The sequence below is a fragment of the Anopheles stephensi genome, chromosome X, assembly GCF_013141755.1.
Source record: "Anopheles stephensi strain Indian chromosome X, UCI_ANSTEP_V1.0, whole genome shotgun sequence".
NCBI classification, from domain to species: Eukaryota; Metazoa; Arthropoda; class Insecta; order Diptera; family Culicidae; genus Anopheles; species Anopheles stephensi.
In genome coordinates this window covers 13,058,907-13,079,318 of record NC_050201.1, presented here as the reverse complement: position 1 = coordinate 13,079,318, position 20,412 = coordinate 13,058,907, and the positions used below count along the sequence as shown (strand labels likewise).

The 20,412-nt window shown below is 45.6% G+C and overlaps 2 protein-coding genes across 6 annotated transcripts in view; one reads left to right on the top strand and one right to left on the bottom strand.

Annotated features, from left to right (window-relative positions):
* The window catches only part of LOC118508431 (AF4/FMR2 family member lilli-like), a 76,086-nt gene extending 69,813 nt beyond the window's left edge, over positions 1-6,273 (top strand). For all 4 annotated transcript variants that reach the window (XM_036048212.1, XM_036048230.1, XM_036048220.1 and 1 more), the window contains exons 4-13: positions 281-353; positions 435-501; positions 585-698; positions 766-856; positions 930-1,100; positions 1,501-1,670; positions 1,741-1,854; positions 1,925-2,115; positions 2,196-2,258; positions 3,857-6,273. In XM_036048212.1, the coding sequence (XP_035904105.1) occupies positions 281-353; positions 435-501; positions 585-698; positions 766-856; positions 930-1,100; positions 1,501-1,670; positions 1,741-1,854; positions 1,925-2,115; positions 2,196-2,258; positions 3,857-3,981 (1,179 nt within the window). In that variant the 3' untranslated portion in view covers positions 3,982-6,273. The remainder of the gene's footprint in view (positions 1-280; positions 354-434; positions 502-584; positions 699-765; positions 857-929; positions 1,101-1,500; positions 1,671-1,740; positions 1,855-1,924; positions 2,116-2,195; positions 2,259-3,856) is intronic.
* A 332-nt stretch (positions 6,274-6,605) lies between these two features.
* LOC118508449 (inactive dipeptidyl peptidase 10) lies at positions 6,606-19,977 on the bottom strand. 2 transcript variants are annotated; one of them, XM_036048252.1, is made up of 14 exons: positions 18,899-19,977; positions 17,480-17,594; positions 14,480-14,578; positions 14,296-14,399; positions 14,117-14,211; positions 13,734-14,020; positions 13,487-13,631; positions 13,133-13,421; positions 9,229-10,184; positions 8,967-9,158; positions 8,847-8,899; positions 7,760-7,867; positions 7,475-7,680; positions 6,606-7,410 (listed from the first exon to the last, which is right to left on the bottom strand). In XM_036048252.1, the coding sequence occupies exons 1-14, from the start codon at positions 18,959-18,961 to the stop codon at positions 7,276-7,278; spliced, it is 2,847 nt and encodes a 948-aa protein (XP_035904145.1). In that variant the 5' UTR covers positions 18,962-19,977; the 3' UTR covers positions 6,606-7,275. The 2 variants fall into 2 exon arrangements, with proteins under 2 accessions (XP_035904145.1, XP_035904153.1); XM_036048260.1 differs by lacking the exon at positions 17,480-17,594 and having other exon boundaries at positions 18,899-19,965.
* Positions 19,978-20,412: the final 435 nt, after the last annotated feature.

The following is a 20,412-nucleotide window of genomic DNA, read 5'->3' as shown; positions in this document are numbered from 1 at the left end:
GAACGCCTATACAGGACTAGACACCAAACTGTGTGATCTCTTAAGATGGCGACATTAACGCATGTGCGTTTGTCATTTTGAAACTCTTTGTATACCTTGTTTATTGCAACTTTTTTTTTGGTTATGATCATTTTGAGGTTTTTGTTTTGCGTGTACTTATAAATGTGTACTTGTGTACGTGCGTGTGTTTTTTTTTATCTTAAACTTTTATCTCTACTGTTTATTAATTGTGTCATCTTGTTCTTCTCGTTCCTGTTAATTCGTAACTTTGGTCCCGCAGAAACCACCCTTCATTCGTGATGATGCTGACGGCCATTTGATCTACCAGATTGGAGATGTACTGCACATGAGATGTAAGTATGCCTGTTAAGCTCGATTGCCTTGCGGACTCTACTACATGAGGACCATTGTTTTTTTTCCCCCCACGTTTATAGACAAAATTCTTGCCACCCTCGGTGAAGGAACGTTTGGACGTGTTGTGAAGGTGCGCGATTTGGAAAGGTAAGTTGCGATCGACTCCGGACATCAATCAAGTTTGTACTGGGGATGGGAAAGCTGATGTCCTTATTCTTCTATTCCTCCAGGAACCACGTCATGGCGGTAAAGATTATCAAGAACGTGGACAAGTATCGTGATGCGGCCGAGCTGGAAATTGGAGCGCTGGAGAAAATCTCGCAACTCGATCCCAACTTCGAGCAGTAAGTTCTCCTTGAAGTCGTTATGGTTCTCAAAATTCTGAAAACATTCTTTTTTTATCTCCAACAGCTTGTGCGTGAAAATGCTGGACTGGTTCGACTATCATGGCCATACGTGCATCGGTTTCGAGATGCTCGGACTGAGTGTTTTCGACTTCTTGGTAGGTTTGCCCTCACTAAATCCTTGGTTGTTGGTTTCCTGTTTTGTAATGTGCGCCATTTTGTATCCTGCAGAAAGAGAACAACTACGAACCGTACCCGATTGAGCACGTACGGCACATTGCCTACCAGCTGTGCTACGCTGTCCGATTCCTGCACGAAAGCCGCCTCACGCACACGGACTTGAAGCCGGAAAACATTCTGTTCGTCGACTCGGAGTATACTACCACGTCTGTTCCACGCAAGGTAGGGTTTTGCGTTGCATCGTAAGACTAGCGTTTAGATTGGATAGGAGATGGTCCAGCAGAGGCTGAAGCTGTTGACATCGAGACAATATCGGCCACTTAGGTCATGCCCACCTACTAGACTTAATGATACCCTACTACGGGGTGAACGGTTCGAATAGCATTTAAAGCCCCGGCCTTGCCATTTGAAGTCACCAATACTACCGAGCTATCACCGTATCTCAGCACTAACGCTTATATTAGATAGGGCATGGTCCAGCAACATATCTGAAACATTGATCTTGCTTGAGTAATAGAGTTTGGAATCCCAAGAGACTAGATTTGGAAGTTAATTAATCTTCATAACAGAGTAGTAGCTACAATTTTTAAAACATAGCTTCGCTTTTCCGCTTTTCCGCCAGACACGGGACGTGCGTCGCATCAACTGTACCGATATACGGCTGATCGATTTTGGCAGTGCGACCTTCGACGATGAGCATCACAGTACGATCGTGTCCACCCGCCATTATCGCGCACCGGAAGTAATACTCGAGCTCGGCTGGTCACAACCGTGTGACGTTTGGTCCATTGGGTAAGGTTTCGCGCTTAACATTCGTATGCGCGCGTGTGTATAACCCTTGTGTGTGGTTTTGCCATTCCAGTTGCATCATGTTTGAGCTGTACGAAGGCGTAACACTCTTCCCGACGCATGACAATCGCGAACATCTGGCCATGATGGAGCGCATCCTCGGCACCATCCCATACCGTTTGGCAAGGTAAGGATCTGCTGTTTTATTTGTATAGAAAATGGCCGCTCACACGCCGTTTTGCGTCTTTCGTTTGCAGAAAAACAAAAACACGTTACTTCCACTTCGGCAAGCTGGACTGGGACGAGAAGACGTCCACCGGGCGGTATGTCACGCACAACTGCAAACCACTGCACCGGTACGTCCATTCGGACAAACCGGACCATCTGCAGCTGTTCGATCTGATACGGAAGATGCTTGAGTACGATCCCGCCAACCGTATCACATTGGGTAAGAGTCGGCGCACACATTGCTACCGGGTCGTTTCCGCTAAACTTCCGATTGTCACGCTTTTTTGCTCCTTCTTTTAGATAAAGCACTGCGACATCCGTTCTTCGCCAAGCTGCCCGCAAATCAACGGCTGCATGAGAAATGTAATGCACATCCGCATGCGGCTTCGTGTTCCAGCAACAGTGCGGAACGGGAACGTTCGCATAATCTGTCACGATGAAAAACATCCATCCGCATAGCAAACCACCATCCCGACGCCCCCCCACTCCCCTGTAACACCGGGAGCACCACGGGGAACAACGGCTCATCCGATCGACAACATCCAACAGCTCATCCTACATTAATCTACTAACCGATAGGATATTACAGGGTTTTAGTGGGGGAGGGAGAAACCCCCCCCTCTTTTAGTTGCTATGGGCAGACTATGTGCGGCGAGCTAGACAGTTTGAGGCAGGTTTGAAAATTTCGTTCGAAAGGTCGCGCGATACCTAGGGTGGGAAGGGACTTTTCGATGAGAGAGAATCTTTTTCGTTTTACTTTTTTGTCTGGTAGATAGCACTCGAAATCTTCATTTGATCGTACACCTCCAACGCACGCAAAACATCTTGTGCGGGGTATGATACGGTGATCAAAATTACTAGACTGTTCTAAATAAGGATCGCGCGATGCTTCTGCACGGCCAGCAGGACAGGGACACTCTCCCATTTTTTTTTCTTTTTTCGGCACGACAATCGTATTCTTCCTTAGTAGTTTGGGCGTTATTTGCTGTACAAGAACAGCAACCATTTTTTTTTTTTCAAATTCAAAATTTCTTTTGTCCGTTACGAAACACTTCCACATCGATAGAATTCAAAAGGTTAGGATTAGCTTTCAAAATTACCACCGGTACAATAGGGACACACAGCATGTGGAAGTGTGCAAAATTATTAAATGGCAAAATACAGGGCTAAATGTATGTAATTAAAACGATAACAAACAACAACAACCTACTATTACCACCACCACTTCTTCTTCCTTCCTTGGCCCTTCAACCGAAGGAAGGTTTTGGCCTGCCATTTTGCTGCTTTCTGTGACTTTGATTTTACCCCTTAGCAAAGTAGTCAGCTGAGGCGGTTCGGTGGCCGAGGCGACAGCGGGGCCAGTCTTCACACGGCAGGGCCGGGGCTCAAAACCCCCCTCCAGACCGCCTCCCTGTACGTGTAAGGTTGAGTACTTTACTGCGGGTAAAATTAAGTCACAGAAAGCCAGACATGGCAGGCCGGGACCTTTCGAGGTTGTAGTGCCAAGGAAGAAGAAGAAGAAAGTAGTCAGCCCTGCGTACGGGGGACATTACCACCACTACTACTGCCCAAAACAAACATACATGTGTTTAGATGTAGATGTATGGTTAAAGAGATTTCCCTTTCCTCTTCACATAACTTTTCACACACAATCACAGACGACACACTTGGTGCTAACAAAATTTTCAAATCACTCGTTTTTTGTGTTAAAGTAAGACCTCCGTTTGTTTGACTGTCGTATTTTTTTTTTTCGCCCCGTTTTGTTTTTTCGCTCACTTTACATGCACTCTTTCTTTTTTTGACAATTTTTACGATTTTTATATTTCTCTCCTTTTTTTTTTCTTATTTTTTTTAATCAAAACTCCCCCGTGTTTTTTTCTTCTTCTATAATCCGCGCGCGCTTAACTAAAACACCCAACACACGCACACATATATACACATGGAAAACGTGTCGAGCGCAGATATTGTGAAGGCGACCGATCCACGACGCCCGGAACCGGGTAGTAAGCCGCGCGCCCCAATGCCACTGTCCCTGCTGCCGATAATGGCACGCTGGCAGAAGGGTAGCATAGGCTCGAAAGCTTAACGCGATTACAACCACTACAAACGCACTAATACTACAACCGGGGAGGAGGAGGCACTCACACAGCAATCGTGAAGCTTAATAGGCGCCACATCTAAGGGGAAATGTAGATTACACAATTTGTATAGCATACGAAGAACAAAATGAATAAGAAGAAGGATAAAAACACACACACACATGAACACACACACACTACTAAATATCGTGTGTCTAGCAGAGCTATCGATTCTGCCAATTGCTCACTTCCAGAACAGACTGTACGCACACAGCTTAAGAGGATGTTGGATGTGTAAGTGTGTAAGTGTGTGTTTGTCTATGTAATATGCGTGGTTCGGGGAGGGTGAAAAAAAAAGCCCCAAACGGCATTAATGTTCCTCCTAATTGTGTAAGGATAATTTGTGTTTCCTTTCTCTAATTTTTTTTTTTTGATGCGAAAAACAAAACTCCAAACAAAAATCATAGAATTATGTACTAGAAATGAAAATACAGCGCTCAAAACCAGATACATAATGTATGGGGGAGGGAAGAAAAACCTGGAAGAAATGAATCTGCATCAACGAGGGGTGTGTGAATTTTGTATGTGTAAAGCTAGGTTCGATTTAAGCCTTTGTCTTCCAGTGCGTGTAAAAATGAAACCGATCGCGTGCGATAGATAAAACAAAGAACGGGGTGCGGCCGAGCAGGAGAGGGTGATCGATACGCTTGAGCTAGCAAGGGTGAAAAGCACAGCAGAAAAGGGTATTTTTGTTTAGTTGTTTTTTTTTTTCGTTCTCCTGTGTGTCGGAAACCGAACGAACCAACCCGCTCGCTGCATTGGGTTTCGCTCGCGCTGCTGTAGTCTAATGGATGTGTTCGGTCCGTGGTTTCTTTTCTCTGTAGGGGCATTAGTTAGCATTAGTTAGGCGCGATATATATATATTAGTTAGCCGGGAAATGAAAAACAAAAACGTTGCGGACGCCATAAAACACTACGCGACACACACACACTCATGCAAGAAAAGTCCTTCAGAATAATCACCATACATGAGCCGGATTTGGGGAATGGCGTTGATTGTAAAAATTAAACGGTGATTGATGGAAGATTTCTTTTTAAACGACAAATTTTTCATCATCAGAGCTTCTTCTCATCCGCGCGATGATGGTGTTATTAGTCGGGCGTGTTAATTAAATATATACATTATTTTTTTCTGTTCTTACCATCGCTATTCTACGTCAGTCAGAGAGATGAAGAGAGCGATGTAGAGTATCTTTTATAATTACTTTGTAAAACACCATCGGCATCAAAAAGCGGGAGCCTTGAAGCAAAAAAAAGGAAAGGAATTAGAGTAGAGTTCAGAACAGAAAATCTATATTGCTCCTTTACCGTCCGTTAAGAAAGAAGGGCCGTTCTTTTTAGAAGCGAAGAAAAAAAAAGCGAACCGCAGTTCGGTTCAGACGGATAGCGATGGGAAGATTTTGGGAGTCTGCTGAAGAAGCCTCTATGTGTGTGTGTGTAATCATACCCTGTAACACATTTAGAGAGAGATAATTTCTAAGCAAGAAAGGAAGGTAGGATTTTTCACCATCATCAAACAGTGGATGGAAATGCATCTCCCACTTTGATGCAGAAGTGTTGTAGGAGATGAGTTGAACAGAGAGAGAAAAAAAAACATAACAAATGCTACTATATATTAATGTAGAAAACAAATCTGTTTCTATTTTGTAAATGAAATTGTCGACGAGTCTCTTACGATTTGTTTTCTCTCTCTCTTTCTCTCTCTTAAGCAATTTAGTAAGATTGCCAACGCGTGCGTGCGAATGGTGTTGAATGTAAAATAAAAGAAAAAGAGCAACAGAGCTTAGGAAGCGAAAATCCCATCGGTGTAAACCCCCCCCCCAAAACGCCCCAAAAACCAGGGTGGGCGCACTACTGTGTTAATGGAACGAAAAAAAAAATCAAACAAAACACCCACACCTAACACCGCTCACATGGGAAGTCTCGTCCTGGCGTCAGACCGACGACCGATGACACGTGTTGCGTGATAGAGCGAGCAAGTGGGTTATTAGTATAGGGCAAAGGTGGACTTTTTTAAGGGGTTGATGAAGAAAAAAAACTGGGATCACTAATATGAAAACCCCCGGAAAGTTCACACACTACTAGTGATTATTGTAAGTGGAAGTAGCGGCTGTAAACAACAACAAAGCACCCCAACAAACAAAAAATGTTGCGTGTATCCGCTCGGTGTGATTTTGAACTTGTTGGTTTAGAGTTAAAGACTTATTTAATAAAATGGAAACAAAACCTTAAGCAACGAACATAATCTTTTCAAAACTCACCTTTTCACACACATAAACAAAAGCATTTTTTTTGGTATTTAATTTTTTTGAAATTATTTTTATTAGTTTTTTGCCTGCCCCGCGTTTGCCCCACTATTTTCTCGCTTTCGCTTTTCATTCGTTTTCCAATGTCGGGCGATGGAAATGCATGGTTTTTTTTTCGTTCTTTTTCAAACAAACCGAGAAAAACGATGGGAAATTTTGTCAAAAAAATTTGGTTGGATATTTTCGCTTGCTTATCTCCCCTGCTTTTACACACACTTACATTTTCGATTCTTCCGCTTTTAGCATCTTTTTTTTATTTCTCTGTTTGTTTGGTTTTTGTTTTAAAATCTATCGCACAATCAACACACATTCACAAACACTCACACCACACACACACACCCACACATGGATGCACATAAATCCACCCGCACACACACACACACACCTAGTTCAAACATTTTCTACAAGAATCTCGGTTCTTCTTGCTCCTTTTGCGAACGTAACGCGTAACGCTACTGCTGCTGTAACGCTCCTGAAGGTATGCAAAATATCCTTTTTTGAAAATTTGAATTTTCAAACACGTGGCTGGCGGTGCGTGCGTCCGGGTATAATATGTGCGCACGAGCGCGTGTGTGTGTATAGTGTGCGTGTTTGTTACTGTTTTAAATTTGTTTTTGTTTTTTTTTTTTGTTTCGTTTTGCCATTTAGTTTGTTTCGTACACCCACTTGTTTATATGTATCTCATTTACGCTTACTTACGTTCTTCCTGCGCCCAGTTTTTTTCTTCTATCCTTCTCTCTCTCTCTCTCGCTCTCTGTTTTATTTCTTGCATTCTTTTTATTTACTTGCGTGTTTGTTTTCTGTTTTGTTTCTCTTTTTTTTTATCTGTTATTTATCATTACTCTATCATTAATCAAACGTGTTTGGGTTGTTGGGAATGTTTGGGTTTTGCTGTCGTGTCGGTGTGTATGTGTTTGTGTTTTACCCTCGGAAGAACTACGTTTTAGACAGGAAGAATGCCGACGTCCAGTCCTGGTTATCGTTGCCAAAGTTCTCCTCAATGTACGTTTCGATCGTGTGGTACAGATGCTCGGACACGCTCCGATACTCGTGATCTTCGTCCACGTACATCTGCAAAACGCCGAGTGAAATTGGTATGAGGGGAAAGTCGTTTCGCTTCGGTGCGGTCACTTACCTGATGCCGGAAGATAATGCCCCGATTGACGAGCGAACGGGTGAGCAAGGCGGCATGCTGCTCGTGCACCACACAGTCGGCCGTACTGTGGATGAGCAGGAAGTTCTTGGACGCGAGGCTGGCGACCTTCGTCGACAGGTCCGATTCGATCAGGGACCGTTCGGTGTCGTCCTGCTGCAGCACGTACCGCTCGGTGAAGAAAGAATCTACAGAGAGAGAGAGAAATATTGTGTGAGAAGGTTTGGGTTCCGATATGGATGTTGAATGCTGTGGCGGAGTACTTACTATAGTAGCGGAACGATACGATAGGCGAGATGGCAGCTACACACTTCAGCACCTGGTTTGAGTCGGTAGCAAGCATTTGCATCGCAATATATCCACCATAGCCCTTACCTGGTTGGGGATAGAAAAATAATGAGTAGTTGGCAAGTGTGAATTAGTAAGGTCCAGAGGTCTCCTGATTGTGGCCTGCAGGACCCTGATGACTGTCCAGTCTTATTTTCTAGGAAGCTCGAAAGGTTGTAAGGTAGACTCCCTAAACAGCGTTTAAAAGGCTCCCAAATATATTGGGAAACTTGGATCTAGAAATCTAGTCTCTCTTGTCCTAGACTTCAATTATGGACGATTTTTCAAACTATGGAAAGCCTTACAGCAATCCTGTAATTGATCCAAGTGATTGACTCCTGTAAATTCTAAAAAAAAATGTCTTGGAGATCTGGTCTCACTTGTCTTAGATCTCATCTATCCCATCTAGAAGATTATTCACGTTACGAGAGTGCCTCAGCAAAATCGGAAATTCCGGCGTCTCGGCAGATCGGGAAAGAAAACGCAAGACGCGGGAAAGAAATCAGTTATACCAAGGATTAGTCTGGCAATGAAGGTGTTCTGCATTCTACCCCATCAACGCTCCAGCAACTCTAGGCTTCTTAACGCCGGAGATTTTCGAAAAACGCAAATCCTGAGACATTACCAAATACGGTTCTTGTAGCGCGTCATACACTCTCCTCAAGTCTCTTATACAAAGTCTTCAGCAGCCGGATCATTAAGCAGTGATTTTGGAGACTCTTCAATGTTATCTTGATGTATTCTCGATTCGATGTTCTTGTGTCTACTACTCTACGTCTAGAGATCTAGTACTCTGCAATATTCATCTCTCTTTCGCTCATGAATCTCTCAGTCTCTTCCCCTATTTCTGTTAAGTTCTTGCTTCTTATCACGCCGAGTGAAACTAGCATGGCGAGTGATCTACACTGTACATACGTTGTATGGGCATTTTGGCTATAAACCTCCCGACATACAGGAAATCTTAAACCTAGATAGTAGAACACAACCCACTCTGGTTTATTGTTAGTTCCTACCCACAGTTACGTACCATAAACACAAATACGATTAGGATCCACCAACTTCAAGTTGTCCCGCAAATACCTGTTAACAGACAGAGTGCCGTCGGCATATTAGTAAGGAAGCTTCCACCAAAACCATCGCTACTTACATCAGCACGGCCAGCTGATCTTCGACCTCGATGCCAACGCGTCCCCGAATTTGCGTCTTGAGCGATTCGCCCTGGAATCCGGACCCCCTGGCATCGATCTGCGCGATAATGTACGACTGGTGGCTGCTGAGGTACCAGTTCCAGTCGACACTGTACTCCTCCGACACGAGCTGCCGTTCCGGACCGGCCTCACTGTAAGCATCAAACAGATAAGCAAACACCTCCAAAGCGACTCTGCCTCCCTCTCTCTCCCTTAACTTACATGTGCAGTATAAGCGGCAACTGCAAGTCGTCGTCCTCCTTCACACCGGGCGGCAGGAACAGCTTAACCTGCGCGTTAAAGTCGTACTTGATCTGCACGCTGAACGTCATGATCTGCGGTTTGGCGAGCTGGACCAGCTGTTCGCGCAGCTCGTTGCCATCGTTCAGCACGCGCACCTTCCGTTCCGAACCGGCCTCCACCAGGTACGTGGACGGTGACTCCGGTCCGAGACACTCCTGCACGAAGTACGTATAGTCGTCGTTGAACGATACGCGATTAAAGAGACAGTTGTTCGGCCGCTTGGACGGTGTGTCCGAACCACCGTCCGAACCGTCGCTACCGTCGGACGGGCCACGGCCACACGTCACGCAGTATGGCACCGCGGACCCGAATGGGCGTAGCAGCAGTACATCGCTCGCATTATGCCCGGAACGGCTAGGGTCGGCGTTCGATTCGAACGATGTGCCACCAGACCCACCGGCGGAGGATGCCGCGCTGCCACCCGTCATCGATGCCATCTGCTCGAGCCCGAGCGGTATTTTGTAAAGATGGCGCTGGCCCGGTTTGTGGTACGGTGCCGCCATAAAGTAGACGAGTCCGCGGCGCTCATCGTACCCGACGATTTCCGTCACCTCGAACTGGCCCATCGTGAGCGTGATGGTGCGCTTGGTACCGAGCAGTACCAGCACCAGATGGCGATAGTAGCCGTGCGACCCGTCACGCACATTCAACCGCTTCAGCATGTACAGATGGCGGGGCATCGTGGGGGCTGGTGGTGTGGTTGGCGGTGGTGGGAGTGGTGGTGGAGTTGTCGAGGTTGACGTCGTCACAGGTGTCGCTGACGGTTGTGGTGCGTCGGCGGCGAAATTGTCCAGGGATGATGTTGGACGTCGGATGAAGAGTGGTGTTTCGCCGATCAATACCCACGAGTTGGCGACGGCTTTCTCTTGGAATATCTTGGGAGTAAATTGGCAGGGAAGAGCAAAAAAAAGATTCTAAAATAGCTGTCTACAGTGCGTAAGTTAATAATGGATTTTTTTTAATCGGATAGTACTATATTTGAGAGAAATTCTAAGTTAATAGATAGGTGATGACGATTCCTGACATTAACATTACGCGGACTATACGTTCGCCACAGATACGGACGCTGGATAGATATTAAACACATACAGGCGTCACATGCGACCATTCGTACGTTCACACACGGAAGTCGTGCAGACACACAGGACCCCCATGGACACCTCTAGGATCAGGTGAATAAATCATATATGGTAGCAACATCAAGCAGTAGTGCGAGGTTCAGAAATGGAAGACGACTCTCGAGACCTGACGAAGGCTTCATTCAAACGTCACTACGATCACGAATCGACCACTGTAGCAATACGGCCAAGTCGGCATTAATAACTTATTTAATTACTTAATTAATTACTATTTAATTACTTATCTGGCGCTACAACCGCTTTGAGGTCTTGGCATGTTGCAACCATCCTCGATACCGCGCATGGTTTAGCGTCGTCGTTTGCCAAACTGTAATCCCGGCCGTTCTGGCGGATAAATCAACGCCATCACGCCATCTCAATTTGGGCCTTCCTCGTCTCTTCTGTCCGTGTGGACGGCCTAATAGGACTTTACGGGCTGAGTCGTCCGGCGTCATTCTCATGACATGACCATCCCACCGGAGCCTGGCGAATCTAATTCGTTGCACGATAGTGAGACATACGCACATACGGGGCCAAAAATCCTTCTGAGGATTTTCCTCTCGAATGCGGCTAAGAGGGTTTCGTTAGTTTTGGACAGAGTCCATATCTCAGAGGCGTATGTGAGTACTGGGACTATAAATGTTCTGTACAGTCCCAGCTTCGTCCGTCGCGACAGGTATTTAGAATGGAGTAGTTTCCTCAGGCTGTAGTATGACCGGTCGGCAGCCAGCACCCTTGCGCGTAACTCAACATCAATGTTGTTGTCGGTGCTGACTTTTGACCCCAGATAGTTGAAGTTTTGGACGACTTCGAAGGTGCGATCACCTATCTGTACATCAACCCTGCGTGGATCAGTGTTTGTTAGCAGGACCGCTGGTGGTGCCTCCTAAATTTTGGTTCTAGCCTCGTTAATCGCCAACCCAAGGTTCTTGTGCCGCTCGCTTGATCCTTTGATAAGCTTCTGCTACATAGGAGAGCCTCAAACCAATGATGTCTATGTCATCAGCGTATGCCAGGACTCTGGATTGTCTTATAGAAAATGGTCCCCGAAGTATCCACCTCCCATGGCTCTCTCTAGCGCCAGATTGAAACGGAGACAGGCAAGCCCATCTCCCTGGCGCAGGCCCTTCGTGGTAGCAAAGGGCCCTGCGAGTTTTCCATTCACCTTCACCTGGCATGTAATGTTGGCCATTGTCATTCTTACAAGTCTGGTAAGCGTGGCCGAGATTCCAAACGAGCTCATTGCGTCGTACAGTTTTACCCTGGCTATGCTGTCATCTGCGGCTTTAAAATCAATGAAGAGATGGTAGGAGTGGAGCTGACAGCTTCTCCAAGATTTGCCGCAGCGTGAAGATTTGGCCTGATTAACCTAGTCAATACGTACGGACCTACTGGACTGGACGGAGTTCTCCAAGCAAACAAATAAACAAAAACCCGCTTACGACTCCTTCGAACTATTTTTTTTTCTACTCAAACCATTGTTTCACCATAGATTCAGAGGGCTCATAAGAAGATTTGCTTGCTACAATATCTCTCAAGTCGTCATGACTGATTCGTCGGGTATTCCCCAGGACACTGATCTTAGCCCTCGGATGATGAGGGAGTCGTATCATCCGTATTTCCTGAAGTTGGTCTTTTGCTATATGCCGATCGTCTGAACATATTCCTGCCTATCGCATATCCATTAGACTACTGTCCTCTTGAAAACAACGAGCGGTTTTTTTTTTTTCTCGTGGTGTGATTTCAATTTCCTTATTCAATATCCCGACGAATGTTGTGGTCTATCGAACACCCGATTCCCGATTGTTCGTTTCGATTACTCCCTCAATATGGGTATGTCCTTTGAACGTATGTCTATAGTCTGTGAATGAGAACTATTTTGATCTCCTATTTACATGTTGTCTGCATATGATGCTGAAGATGAAGGTCTCGAAGACGCTTGGTCTGATTCGCAGGATCTGGCCCTATTCTACCGATTCGATATGGCTCAGATCGTTTCATTGCAGTTGAGTATGTTCCACACTGAAATATACTAGTTCAGTCTGAGCTCCTTCCAGTTTGCAGTCCTACAGTCTCTCCTACCATATTCGATATCAATTATTGAACCTGGAAACCCTTTAGTCAAGTGTTCCCTAATCGCTCCTCATGAACAGCGATCCGAATAAGCCTCTTTCAATGTCTTATCTCTAAATTCTTTGTACAATCGACAGCCCTGCAACTTTAGGATGTCTTGGCCTGCAATTTATGGCTTCCAGAACTTATAGTCATCCGTAGTTAGATTACCTATCAAGGATAGAATTTGATAATGGTCCCTTGGTGTTAGCAACTCGTGTCACGTCACCAGCTCTACTCTTGGGATTGAGCCTTACAGGGTTTACCGAGTCATTTTGCGATTAACCGATACAATACAATCATGTTAGTGGATTACTTTCTCTTCAATTTTTTACATTTTTTCTAGCATACCCTATAAATCTATAATATAAATTGAAAAAAATAAAACAATAAGAGAAGCGATTACCGAGCTTGACCCATTCCAACACGTCCATGCAACAAGACTTTACGAAGAACTGGGCGTCTCCATCAAGATTTTCGATCGAAATTACAGTTTTAAATAATTGATGTTTTTTTGTTTGCTTTTCGCTTTTCCTCCCATGAACAGGAGCTAGAGATAAGGAAACGAAAATTGCAACCTCCCGCTCACTTACCTCAACGCAGGTAAACGTTGGTGCCCGGCAGAGCAGTACGTGCGAGACGCTCTGATTCCGGCTAGCGTACGTCACCGACAGTTCCGTCGACGAGAGCCAGCTCAGCCCACCGACATAGCTGTCGGTCGCACGAATGTAACCCGGCACGTTAACCGGCTTCGGGAAGATGTACTTCAACACGCCCAGATGCACCACGTAAACCGTTACGTTCGGGTTCGCCGAATGTACCTTCGGGTAGCGGAGGCTGTGTATCTTAGGATACTGCTGTCCATCACCGTACCAGAGATATCTGTGGGCCAGCAGGTAGTTTAAGAATTTTGGGACAGCAAGAACAGCAAGGAGAGCGATACTTACTGATACTCCTGTACGCTGGAGAGGTTAAAGGACAGAAAGGATAGATACTGGCCGTCGGGTGAGAAGAGTAGTGATGGGCCCTTTAGCTCGAGCACGTTCGAGTAAAGCCAATCGGGCACACCGTTCAATACTGGACCGTCTCGTCCTGTGGAGGGAATGCAAGAGAGAGAGAGAGATAGAAAGATTGGTCACGTTCTTCAAGTCTCTAGTATTGAGCTTTTTTTTCACGATCCTAGTGACAACTCACCGCTAGTGGTGATGCGACAGATAAGATCGTATTGCACGCGCGGCTTATAGTAAATGTCACCCTGATGCACGTACGCTATACCCTGGGAGGTTGTGCCGGTGCCGGGCGAACCGGATGACGAGGAAGAGGAGGAAGATTGATGCGAAGCCGTCCTATCGCCCCCGTAACTGGATCCGTTCGAGGCTACCGGGGCCCACAGGACGTGCTGTAGTTGCGGTGCCGTCGTGTCCAATTCCTTCGCCGACAGCGAGAACACGTTCGACGAAGTTAGGTCGTACACGTAGTAGCTGTAAAAACAAAACCCAACCCCCCCATTAAATCACAACCATAGTACAATTTCGACCAAGAGTCGTTCGTTCCGGTTCGTAGCGTAAGTTACCTACCTGCGGTTGTACCGCTGCGTGTTACCGTTCGAGGCGTACAGTAGTACAAAGTTCCTGTCCGGTGACACATCGTAGCTGTCAACGTTGAGCTGCCGCTAAAGGGGGCAAAAAAAGGGTGGGGAAAACGGGACGTTAGTGTGTCGGTGGTGGTCGTCTCACAGCCATCGAGAGTCACTTACGAAGGTGGCATTGTTCATGAGCACCTCGAACCGGAAACCACCGTCGTGGGTGATTTGCAGCGCCGTTAGCCCACCTTCCGAGTTGATGAACACATACTCGTACCCTGGCACGAAACGAGTGGAATGGAACAGGAGAAACGTGAGTACGGTTGGGGTCGAGCGGCAGCACAAACCGGCCACTTACGATTGATCCAGGAACCGTTCTGTGTGTTCCACTCATACCGGCCCGATTTGATATCGTACAGCGATATGCGACGCCCGTGCAGCTTCGAGCTTTCGATTTCTACAGAAAATGGCGGTTCGGGGTTAGATCAAAAGGATGAGAAACGGAATGGTAGAGGAGGTCAAAGAAAACAATAAGCGTATGAAAGAAGAACGAACGAACAAAGAAAAACATGAGCCACAAGAAAGAAAACAAAAACACACACACACACGCACATCGATGGCACGATCATACAACACAACAACAAAACAAAAGTAAAACATGAACGTATATGTATGTGTGTGTGCGTGTGTGAGAGAGAGTTTAAGAGACAGCAAAGGATATGTACTGCATAGCGAAGGTAAAGATCAGTGAGTGAGCGAAAGAGAGTGATAGTGAGGGAAAGAGCGAGAGAGATAGAACATCCACACACATACTTTAATGTACCATTAGCGATTAGATTTGAGATACTTTTTAAGTTTCCGATTTGCTTGTTTTCATTCAGCGTCTAGCCCACTGGTTACCAACACTACCAATTGCGAACGATGCGAACGAGCAATACTAACTAACACTAGCGAGTTGCGGAAATCGCTACCAAACCTGGGTCATAAGGATAACACTCTACCACAGGATTACTAATATCTGACACAACTGTCACATTTGACAGCTTAGTAGTATTAACAGTTATCGATGGCAAAAAAAGTATCTGCCACATCTGTCACACCTGACATCTTAGTAGTGTTGCCAGTTATAGCGTTCAATATCGTTGACAGCTGTGGATTCCCTACCAAGAGCAAACACTCACTTGTTACGAGAAGAGATAAAACTTCCATAACAAGCACTTCTTTTGGCACTACTCAACAATGGTGTTGAACAACAACAAACAACAATGGTGTTGAACGTATATCCTCGTTTATCTGTTGGAAGAGCCATCTTTACATAATCAAAGGTCTTCGATTTTTATTATTTAGTTAAATAAGACTATTTTGCTAGGTATTAGCATTCATGTACTAAAGGAATATAACCTCAAATCATAATGAAACTCTAACTATAATTATATCTAATTATTATCAGAAAATTCGCAAAGACACCTTTACACCTTTACAAAGTCATTTCAATGGTTGGTCCTAAATCTAGGACTCTGAAACTTTGGAAAACTTGTTGATACTATTGGTATAAATAAAACTATCTTTGTCAGGCAACATCGATTTGGTTGAAACTTAAAACAACTCAAAGATAAGGGCTCAAAATCTCCAACTGGCTTCTTCTTCTGTTTAGCTTAACAACCTGCAAATTGTATGGCGGCCATACAATAACTTATTGATATCACGTAGCTAAATAGTAAGTTCCTGCTACGGTGGGATGGTCTGTACTGTCCAGTTTTCTTCAAGAGCTTCGCGCAATGCCCCAAAGCCCCTACTCAAAGGGAGACCTCAACTCTCTCAAAGTCTCCAACGGGCTACTATGCGATATGTCCCTTCCAGATATTCTAAATTCAATTAAGCCATCGTGATCCGCCGATGAGCATCGATAGGACCCCTTAACCAAGATAAGGCTTCAATGTCTTCAACGTTCCTGTGCAGGAGATTCTTTTCTGGCATCTTAAAAAAATCACCAGGACAATCGCCGCAAGAAATTGAGTTTACTTGATTTTAAGCTTTCGTATCAGGAACGTTCTTCAAGAAAAAAAAAAAAACAGTTCTAGTGAAGTTTTAATGGAGCACACTACATATGGAATAATCCAATCAAAAGTTCTCCCGAATTTTATTAGGACTAACTGTAATCAGGTAAGTGTCTCGTCTTTAAATTGAATGTAGGGATAATCCGCGCAGTCAAACCAGCACAAAATATCGACCAGAAATTGGGTTGCTTCTAGGGGTGAGTTTTGCAAATACAAACGAGACCGGTCGGTAACGAAATTCCCTGTACTGCTATTTCTAACACAGTAAAGCCGTACTCGTGGGATCAACTCGGTCACCCATCTCTCCACAGCCACCAGGTCCTTCCGTCGAGCTCTCCCCCATATGAAGGTGTGCGTTTGGTTCCATTTTTAGCGCCACTCGAGCAACATTTGAGCATAATGGTGGAACGCGTGTGGATAATTGTAATGACGTCAGTGGTTAAGTGGAATTTAATTTGTGAAGCCCGGGCACACCCCGGATATATGGTAAATGTGCGATGCCAGCCCAACTTAATTTACATTTCCAACCGGTCTGATATGGGCATTGGAAACGCAACACCCAACTAATAGGATTTTCTCCCCAAAAACACACACACACACACACATACACGTTGAAAGTTTGCACTAGAGCAGCGGAGCTTAGAATCCTGATTACCAGTTGATTGTACCAGTAAAGCAAACAAGCGAAACACACCGAGCGACAACAAGACAACAAGATAAAAGAGCCGAGCTTTAAAAAAGGGATGGAGTTGCCACGCAAAAGATGCATGCGAGACAAGAAGCTGCTTAAGTACACACACACACACACTCAGACATGCGTTTTTAGTGCAACCAGTGTCGATTGCGAGGACTGTATATGTCTCCTCCCTATTGCATTCCCCCACCGTACTAGTGTGCGTGCAAGTGATGCGAAAGTTCTGTGTATCTGTTGTGTAGCTTTTCGTCCTTGGGCGAAATTCTTACAACCTTAATTATTATTAAGACAGTGATGGGGTTTAGGGGCGGGGTAAGTGTGCGTGTGTGAGATGGGCGGGTTAAAATGTACTAAATTAATTGCCATAAAACGTGTCCAAAAACCAGTGAAACAGATACACAAAAAAGAGACAACAAAAAGGGAGATGAAAAATGAGACAGAGAGAGAGAGAGAGCGCGCGAGAGAGAATAGGGGTGTTTGTTTGATTGTTTACTGGTGATAAGTAGTAGGTGGTAGTGGTAACAAAGTTGTTTGACATGTTTACAGGAGAACAAACAAAAACCGTGGAACGAAAACGAAAACATGAAACAAGTTCAAATAAATGCACCTGGTGATAGAAGTAGAATGGAAAACACAATTAGCCCCAATACGGCAGCAATCACTAAAAGCGCAATAAAAATTCCTCTCCAATTTCTTTTTTCCGAGGAAGAGACAGTTAATTCCTATGCAGAAGAATAAAAGCGAAAATAGAGAGAGAGAGAGAGAGAGAGAGAGAGAGAGGAGGTTTTTTGGTTGAGAGAGAATAAGAAGGAAGAAGTTAGTATACAAATAGAAATAGAGAGAGAAAGAGAGAGAGAGAGAGAGAGAGAGAGAAAAGAGCGATCAGTTTTCCTGCGATTTTTACTTCTTCGTTTGTTTGTTTGATGTTTTTCTTCCCGATTTTTTTTTTGTTTTTCTTTTTGGTTGTGCAAAATGTGTTTTGTTAGTTGGGTTTTTGGTTTGTTTTGGTATTTGGGTTATGTTACTATTGTTACTATTTAAGTATGTGTGTATGTCATGTTTGGATGCCAGCACAGCACAGCAGCCTAAGGATTGGCAGCATTGGGAAATTGGAAAATTTGGAGAAATGAGGTTAGGAGAGCACCAGTAGCACAACACACGCGCGCGCGCTTTTCACGAATGGTTATAGGTTAATGTGCCGTACGTAATGTTTTTCTTCTGCTTGTGCCTTCTCCAACAGAGGTCCACGAACAGCTCCTAATCCCTCCTGCACCAGGGACATTCATTACCAAACGTCGACTGATTGGTATGCTGCTGGTGTACCGGTTTTACCCGTTTAATGGTAAGGATTGAGGTTAGGTCGGATGTGCTGCTTCTATGTGTTTTTTTTGCTTTGGCATCTCTTTTGGTTTTTGGGAGGAACATGTGTGAATGGATTGTTTTTTTTTTCTTTTTGGATCGGTATCGTTTCGATTGTTATTGTGTGTGGAAGACAGGCGACAGAAGAAGCGCGTTCTAAACGAGCCACTAGCATAGCAGCCACGCTACTCACTAGGGGAGAGACAGTAGGGTTAGGGATCCGCTTTCTGGAGGCTTGATGAGAGGCTTTCTGAGGGAGATTTTAGGCTAGGACGTTAAGGCGAACACTAGAGAGTTAGCACAGGAGAAAGCAGGACCGGGGATAGTAGAAGTAGTGTTAGTAGCAGCAGGAGCAGCAGTAGTTGGTAGAGCAGCAAGTAAATGCTGGTTCGTTCCTACCTTCTAACTTGTACGGGGAGGCGTGCAGTAAAAGCGGAAAGAAGGAAAACTTGAAGAGTTGATTGGATCAGGTTTGGCACAGAGTCGGGATATGCTTTGGGAAAAGATTAGGATTCAATCCTTCCAATTCACAGATACCTCTACCTCAGGAAGTCTCTGAGAGAAAGAGAGAGACAGGGTGGATACGAGGAGTGGGCAGGAGCAGGGGGCAGGAGGGGGGGCACTAAACGAGAGTGAGAACGGATCTTGTTTTTGTGTTGCACTTCACCTCGAACTGCGAGTCCTTCTTGTTCCGAACGGTCGCATGGCCCGTACTCTGGACGGTGTTCATCTTCGTTGTCCTTGGCTGATGACTCCGGCTATTTCCTCGAACGTTTCCTCGAACACCCGCACACCAAGGACACCCCTAGCGAGCGTTAGTTGGTTGGCGGGGTCGTCGGGCCCAGCGGCAGCTTTTGGCGACGGCTGGTGCCTTTGATTGGATGTACCTTCACGAGTCTTTTTTCCTTATCCTGCCTTAAGATGTTTGATTGATGCGATGGCACACGCTGCGGAAGCGCTGTTTTACACACACACGCACTGACACACGTAAACACACGCAGCCTCTTTTGTTGAGTGTTCTTCTCGTTGTTATTACTTCCCCCTTGTTAACTGCACGTACTCCGCAGGATGCTCCACGCCACTTACATCGGCCCACTGCCTGGCGAGTGATTCCTGATCCTCCGATCGGAAAATGGTGTACTCCGTGTGGCGGTGTACTTCAATCGCTCCTTGTTACCTGCATCCTTCGAGCGTACACTTCGAGCGCAAAACCCCTTTTTCTGTGCTGTGGCAGACCAAGACGACCCTGGTCAGGGCTGGTCTGGGATGGGGTGACGGGAAGCGGCCAACGGAGAGCGAGCGCGTAGAAAACAGCCACCCATGCAGAGGAACCACACACACACACACAAACATACACCAGAAAGCGCTCAAATCCCCATACACTCTCGCACACTGACGGACGCAGACGCGTATTGGCACACGGCAAGCCCCAAGCGCAGCAGCAGACTCCAGCGGCCACCGTACCGACCGGAGCACATACTGCGGTTGCCCTTAAACACAACACCACCCGAAACTCCACCCCCTTGCTTCCTGTTTGCCAAAGCCCTTCCCCCTCCCGCCGTTCCGCAAACTGTTCCGCAACTGTAGTGCAGCAGTGGACACAGGGACACAGCAAAGAACCACGGACCCGCGTACGAACGGTGTGTGCATGAATGAATGAATGAATTTGTCCCACCGAGATCCTTTCGCGGGTTGTGTCCACAACCTGCGAGCGACATGTGTGTCCTGCAGAACCCTCTCTCTCACACTCTCTCTCGTGCGCGCTCTCTCGGTGTTTCCGAAGATGTTTTCTCTGAAAAACTCTTTACATTTAGGTGGCATTTTGCCCATTTTACAAGGACGTCAAGGGATGTTGCTTGATATGTTTGTTCTTTCCCTCGCTCGCTCTCTCTCTCGCTAGCTCTCTTACATCTCTAGATCCTGTTTGAAACTGCTCTCCAAAACAGGACTCGCCAACACAAGGACATGTCGCGTGTGTGCAGTTTTCATCTCCGCGTACTATAGCGCATTCCACCAGAGTATTATGGAAGAAAAATAAACAAGGACTCCACTGACCACCGGCGCTCATGCGTACTGGTATCGTGGGTGTTGTTTTACATCCACTGCCACCTACACAGGTGAGGCATCCCTTCCCGTCTATACTATCCAGTATATAGTCACGAAGAGGATTGCTACTGCTTG